Genomic DNA, 7237 nt, shown 5'->3' with positions numbered 1-7237 from the left:
TAAAAGCACCGTGCTCTTAAACTTTTGCAAACTACAGCAATGAATGGATAAAGTGGCGACAACAAATCGTAATATGTGATAATGGCGACCTCTTGAGTCGAGTCACGAAAGGAATAGTTGTCGTTGAGTAGTCGAAAAATATGCCTGTATAAATATAGACGACGGGGGGGAAAAGTTTTCGTTTATACCTAAAATTAAATTATCCGAAATTGGTCTTTTAGACGTATCGCTCATCTTAACTCTTTGGTAACTGCGCATAAAATATTTTAATCTCGTTGACAGTCGTAGGTTTAATGGGCTTTAGTCTAAGGCACCCAAAGATTATATATTACAGAAGAGAGAAATCCGTCTGGGTTTAAGACCACGCGGCTTACTTGGGTATGAAATTAGAAAAGATTTTTGATTTGTATTTTCTATAAAGTGTTTAAAAAAAAATCCCAGGTAATCTTCTATACTTTGCAATAATGTATCATATTTTCACTTGAACCTTTGTCATTTTTTTTTTGATAACATAAACGGCGCTTGAACGAAGAGTACGAACCGCAAAGGTAGAATTTCCCCATCGACATAAACTTAAATAACAGTTTTTCTAACGCACTGCGCTCTAACAACGGCAGCTACGCTGCTCGAATTAAATGAAAGCTAATAAACGACTAGTTCGGGAAACTCTTTCGGCTAAACCCAGGGCAGGTGAAGAAATACATTCAAAATATTAAACCCCCGAAAGAGAAATGCGCAGTCCGATTTTCCAAGAGGTATTTAAGCAAAGACGGAAGTAAAGGACGGATGAGTGTTTCGCATCGCTGTCTCTGGCTCGAGACGGAGCGGGTGGTTTTTCAGGAGGGAAACTTTACAAGGTTTAACGGGATTTGAGCACGATTAATTCATTTCGCTTAATTACTAGAGCCAGTGCAGCCATACTGAAAGGTAGGAGTACACCCTGAACGCGGAAACGTTCATTTTTGTCGTGTATTATTACATTTTACCCGCTTCAGTTTGCGCCATTTTCGCTAGTTTGGTAATGCATAAATGTGCGCATTTTAGCTCTGGCGTTCTTTGTCCCTATTCTTTAAAAGATAATGATGTGGTTCATCCCGGTGGAAAATCTCACACCCCTGTTTCTACAAGGCAGTTGCTATTATTATGCGTTAGAAGAGAGCAAGTGATCGTTCTTCTCCCATCCAAAAATTGTCTTCGAAATCAAGTGCAATTGCGCAGTTTTGTGCTGCATCAGGCCGTGTCAGACGCTAACAGCGCCAGCGCCTGTTGGGATGTAGCTCCATTCTGGCGCACATGAGTTAGCTTGTGAAGCTAACCGGCTAGCGTGCTAATCAAATAGCTTTGATTGTCAGTTTGTCAAAGTGTCTGTTGACGGCAACGTCACGCCGAAGTTCAGCAAACATATAATGAGTAAGATCTTCATGGATCCCCTTTTTAGCTTTAAAACCCTGGTCGCGGAAACGGTAGAAAATGGTAGAATATTTTTTTTTCTTCCTCTGGAGCGGTTATCTCCACCGGCTAACTTGGCTAGCCTTTTAGCGTCGCAGACTTGTCGAAATAAGCTGTACTTTTACACACACACACGCCCCGAGGCCAATAAAAACAGTTTAGCTTGCATACTAGAACATCAGTTTATGATGAAGTCCGTTTGTCTCGTACTGATAAATTGCGGTGGTCTTTAATCACTAGCATTGTTTTGTTGCTTTACCTCGTTGTCATTAGCTTCAGTGTTTAGCGTTTATAGACATTCCTATGCAGCATCCTAATTGCCACCGACGCTAGTTGGCAACACGGTTGGGTATGTGACTCGATGCAAGTCAGAAAAGTACCAAAATTAATATGCGCCATAAACAGGTTGAATGTTGTACGTCGTGTCCGTGTGATTTCACACACGAGAAATGTTAATATCACAATACTTTGTTTTTTTGGAGTAGGGTAGGGAGGGGGCTCATAACTTAAACCAGTTGGAAAAGGACCTGAACTGATGCTGCTCTGTAATAACACTGGATGCCCTCTTGGTTTCTTTACAGTATGGAAACTTTCAGTTTTTCAAAATTTGGCTGCAGCTAATGGTCATTCTAGAGTATGATTTAGGTTAAATTGTTTCGACTAGCTGCCTAAAACTTTAAACATGTCGAATTAGAATACTAAGGAAATTGTTTCTTTTTTATTATTGTTATTATCTTTAAAACAAAGGAAAGCTAAAGAGCTATTCGTTTCAGAAGACAGGACAGCCAGATGTTTGGGTTTCTAATCAACCTGACCCTCTTTCTTTGCAGGAGTCCACAAATCATGTCAGGCATTGCATTGAGCCGGCTTGCCCAGGAGCGCAAGGCATGGCGGAAGGACCATCCTTTTGTAAGTATTGGCTCACGAGATCCGTGCGATGAAAGCCTGCCTGAGTGTTGGTTAGAAAGTGTTTGCTTTCTAACAAACTTTCAAATTTCAACTCTTACTCTTCCCAGGGATTTGTTGCGGTACCGACAAAAAACCCGGATGGAACCATGAATCTCATGAATTGGGAATGTGCTATTCCTGGCAAAAAGGGGGTAATGTGTTTCATAGATTTGTTTGCATGCCGAGTAGATTTGTTTTACATAATTAAAAAAGACTCAATGGTCTTTCTAGGACAATGAGAATACTGTAGTGGATGTAAAGCATACTGTATGAGTAATTGCTCTGCAAAAACAACCCAAAACAAATTGAACCATGATAAGTTTTAAAAATAATTTTACAGTTTGACTGGCAGTAGTAGTAGTAGTAACTTTTAAGAGTCAGTGATGTAGCCTTCTGTTTCTAAATTGATCTAATGATCGTCTCTCCTCAGACTCCGTGGGAAGGAGGCCTGTTCAAGCTGCGCATGTTGTTCAAGGACGACTATCCGTCTTCACCTCCAAAATGTGAGTTGCTGTGCATTCAGCCTGTAAATATGACAAATACACTAGCTATCATTTTGGCCTGCAGATGCTTTGGGAAATCTATTTGGAAGTAAAACCTGGAGCATAGTAGAGTTCCCATATTTTCAAGAGCCTTTAGCATTATCAGATACAATTTGTATGCCAGTACAAACTTGGTTATGTTTATCTACAGTCAGATCAAGTTAATTATTTATTTTAAGTTTTGATGGTTTGAAATGGAACAGAAAAGTGCAGGCTCATGGGCATCCTCCAGCCTACTCGGCACATCTGTAAACTGTCTTTAAAAGCTAATTAAGGCTTCCTCTCATCAACATTTGGCAGCACTGAATGATGAATCTCTTCAGACATGTTAGTTTATTATGGTAATGAGAAAGAGGCTGATTTAAAGCCAAAGGTTTTAATTTAAGGTTAGTGCAGTAATCCTTTGGAAACCTGTGTTTAAGCTGTCAAACTGAAGCTTAGCAGTGCTGGGGATGTTCGACACCTCGGCTGTGATTGGTTGAATACATGACTGTTTTCTGGTCTTTGTGGGATAATTACAAATGTCGAGTTTTCAACTTTAATGATAGAAATCTAAGCAGCTTCATGTTTTTGTTGTTATTATATAAACAGCAGTGGAAACTGGTTAAAGTGTCTTTATTCCAGTGGCTGTGATTAATCTCTTTGGGTTACATGAAAAATTCTGCTCTTTAGGAAAAACTCCAGAATAACCTTTGCTTGACCTTTACGCAGCAGAGCAAATACAGACTTTCTCTTCTAATTATTTTAATTTGGCAGCGCTATTAAAGCCATTTAAGTAGTGCAGCAAGCATGTTGGAGCTGAGGAAGCTTGGCGATATAACAATGTTGCTGCAATTTTGGTGTTAATTCAGGGTCACGGCCAATAGATGCTTTCATGCATGCGTCATTTGCTGTTCCTTTTAAACGGGTTGTGCAAGATTTTTGCCAGTTGATTGATTTTTAGACCTGATATTGTTGTAAATTGATGGTAAAAAACTGCTTACAAACAAGTAGCAGATTCCTGTTGTGTGTCTCAAAACACTACCGTACTTACCTGCCACACAAGGCCAGAGCACCGTGGCTTACACCGGCTCTAATCCTGCAGCACGAGCTCCACGTTGTCTGAATGTCAAATTAAAATGACCTAAAGGCACTGTTTGTGTAAACAACAGACGCTGCTGTCTTCAGTGGAACAGTTCAGTCTGGGCACGCAGTGACTTTAGTAGTCTAACCCCTTTTGTTTGGTATGTATAATATACCTGAAACATAAAGCCCACTTAACATTTTGCCATCTTTCAGGTAAATTTGAGCCTCCACTCTTCCATCCAAACGTGTATCCATCAGGCACAGTTTGCCTATCGATACTAGAGGAGGACAAGGACTGGAGACCAGCCATCACAATAAAGCAGGTTTGTGTTGTAAAGTGAATTTCATCTACAGTAATGGCCTTAAAGCCTAAGAGCGTGAGTGTGTTCACATGGTCTCTTAAAGTTCCAGATGTTTTCTGATTTTAAGATGACATTTCTAAACTGGAACCTTATCTAAGTTTATCAGGTAATCAGTCAAATTTTTTGATGCTGATAGGAAAACGAGACGCGTAGGCTTTTGAATCCCTCGCTTAGCTTTCAGGCTGGGTGATATTTTAATAATGTTGGTCATGAAGCACAGACGGTGGCCGTGCTGTCATTTTAAGCCACGTTTACATGTAAAATAATCACACAGTAAGTTTGTTTTGTAACTCCTCACACCTGTCTACTGAATGCCTATCTCCTAACCAAGGATTGTACACAAAGTGGCTACATTTGTCACCAAATTGTTTTTGTTTTTTTAAATTTTTTAAGGGAAGAAAAGCTCAGCTGTAAATTGGCGACATGACAGTCCTCCAGATTAACAAACACACTTATAAAGCAGACGAGTCTCGATGGGCAGTGAAGTGTGATGTACGCCTGTTTCTATTGTGCCTGAGAGGCAGAGAAGCACAACGCTAAATCGAGAGTCAAACCATAAGCTTAAAATATTTGCATCACAATTTGTATTCAGTGTTTAGCAATAGTCAATCATGACTATTATGTGGAGCGAGCAGTGTTGCATAAAGTGTGTGCACTCAGTATTAAGTTGACTGATATTAAGGAGCCTTCAGAGAAGCATCCCAACCTGGTGAATTTCTGAAATGTTTCATTTTTATCTTGTAGATCTTATTAGGTATCCAGGAACTGCTAAATGAGCCAAATATCCAGGATCCAGCCCAAGCAGAGGCTTACACGATCTACTGGTGAGTGACGATTAATTCACATGAAACCAGCAATTTATTCACAAATGTAAGGCCACTGACATCTTAGGGCAAATTATTAATTAAGTGGGAGTTGGAGGTCTTGTTTTACAATAAATGAATAATTATTTAAACCAAATAACTGTTGATTAGATTTACTTGAATTTGAAACCAACATGTTTATTTACTAATTTATATGCCCACAAGAGCAGAATTATTATTAGTGATAACTAAGACGGGGTTCTTAAAAAAAAAAAATAGCATTCATACAAATCTTTAAATATGTACATCTTCATGCAGAAATATAGAGGGATCAGACTTTTTCTGTGTGCACTGGAGGGCTTTTTATAATATGGTGTTTCACTTCTTTTTTTTTTTCTTTTTTTTTTTTTAAAATCCACTCAGTGAACCTCAGACTTGATGACAACTTTTTCTCTGGCTTCATCATTCCCCTCGTTTTTCACCCAACATCCACAGTGAATTTGCCCCCTTGGGTCAGACTCTTAATACGGAGTTCTACTTTAATGTCTCGAGGCATCTGAGGGAGAACATTTAGTGCACACGGTCTGATATGTGTGTCAGTTGTGTTTTTTAACTACGCCAACACAATCATAGCCACCTGCACCACTTGCCAGATTTGGCACTGTAACAACTTTCTCATGAGAATGAACTTTTAAAGGTTGTCCTGGAGATGATCCAGCACACGTCATAGATTTGCACCTGCAGGTGGTCAAAATGGGGAATTCCACAGTGGGGTCAAAGCGGTCTGAGCAGTATAGAGCAACACAGGAATGCAGAGTGGACAAAGGCCAAATTTAAATAAGAATTTTCAGATTGCACCTCATATTATTTTAAGTTTATAACTAGCACAGGAAACTATTTATTTATTCATTTATTTATTGGGTGTGTCTCTGGGGACTAAGCTTGTGAAGCGTCTACCTATTTTAAAGTACACATGAGATCTTAACCCTGTAAAACCTGAACCCTAAAAATTCAATGTTTTTGAAGCAGGAGTTTTTATTGAACCTTCTGACGATTTAAAACACATAAGAGGAGTTTAAGGGTTTAAAAAGAAATCTCATTGATGTAGAGGTCTCAAAAACTCCTGTATCACACATGAACTTCTAGGGTTTTCCACTGACTGATTAAAGATGTTTACTTTTTGAGCAGCATGCTGTGCCTGTTTTGAGTAAGCAGTCGTAATAACTGTTGTTTCTGTTTGTTTTGTTTTTAATGTCTTTTCAGCCAAAACAGAGTAGAATATGAAAAAAGAGTTCGAGCACAAGCCAAAAAATTCTCCCCCTCGTAAGGGCGAAGACGGAAGGAATGGGTTTAACAAGAATCACCTCCCGGCTCAGTCTCTCTATGAATGTGCTCCTCTCACATCGGGACTTGCTTAAAGACTTCTATTTAAACTCCACATTCTGTGCCATCCGTTCTCCTTTGACCTATCAGTTTTTTTTGTTCTTAATTGCCGGTTGGCGCATAATGCTGGGAGGGAATGGGTGCGTCAGCACCCTGGTAATTTCTTTTTAAACAATAATTGTCTTATGTCGTGCAAGGGACACAGCTTGGTACCGGTTTCATCAACTCCCATGCAAGCTGACTGTCATCAATATTTCAAGGAAGAAAATGTCGTTTTGTTTTATTTTGCTCTTTCACAGGGTCTTTTTCTTTTTGTTTCCTCCTTTATTTTCCATAAATTTAATGTAAAATTTAGCTTACTTCATTGTCAGTATTTCAACTGCTGTATAATGAATGGCACTTTTATACTGTTGTATCTCACTAGTGTCTCTAGATGGCTCTGTCTAATTCTCTTTCCCAGGTTTTCTATTCAGCATGCTGTAATATACAATAGATTCTGCTGCCTTGGCTGTCTTTTTGTTATTCAGAGTGTTTGCTATAAATAAAAATGGCCACAGTGACTGAGGCAGGTAGGCTTACTTCTGTATCAGACTTTAAGGTTATATGGTGCTTTGTTCATGTATGTGTTGGCTTAATAAACCTTTCTACATAATGTATTTTCTTTATTAAGAGCAGAATATACACA

General features: G+C 39.0%; 1 protein-coding gene across 2 annotated transcripts; it reads left to right on the top strand.

The window, feature by feature from the left end:
- Positions 1-769: 769 nt before the first annotated feature.
- On the top strand, positions 770-7204 carry ube2ib (ubiquitin-conjugating enzyme E2Ib). Of its 2 annotated transcripts, XM_085416105.1 has the most exons (8): positions 793-927; positions 1935-2029; positions 2280-2358; positions 2466-2549; positions 2828-2900; positions 4218-4327; positions 5111-5190; positions 6433-7204. In XM_085416105.1, exons 3-8 carry the CDS (start codon positions 2293-2295, stop codon positions 6494-6496), a joined length of 477 nt encoding a protein of 158 aa, XP_085272231.1. In that variant the 5' UTR covers positions 793-927; positions 1935-2029; positions 2280-2292; the 3' UTR covers positions 6497-7204. The 2 variants fall into 2 exon arrangements, with proteins under 2 accessions (XP_085272229.1, XP_085272231.1); XM_085416103.1 differs by lacking the exon at positions 1935-2029 and having other exon boundaries at positions 770-927.
- Positions 7205-7237: the final 33 nt, after the last annotated feature.

Source organism: Rhamphochromis longiceps, linkage group LG8, assembly GCF_057381845.1.
Source record: "Rhamphochromis longiceps isolate RC_006_pf linkage group LG8, R_longiceps_female_GT1.1, whole genome shotgun sequence".
In the NCBI taxonomy this organism is placed as follows: domain Eukaryota; kingdom Metazoa; phylum Chordata; class Actinopteri; order Cichliformes; family Cichlidae; genus Rhamphochromis; species Rhamphochromis longiceps.
This window is presented reverse-complemented; position numbering and strand designations above follow the sequence as displayed.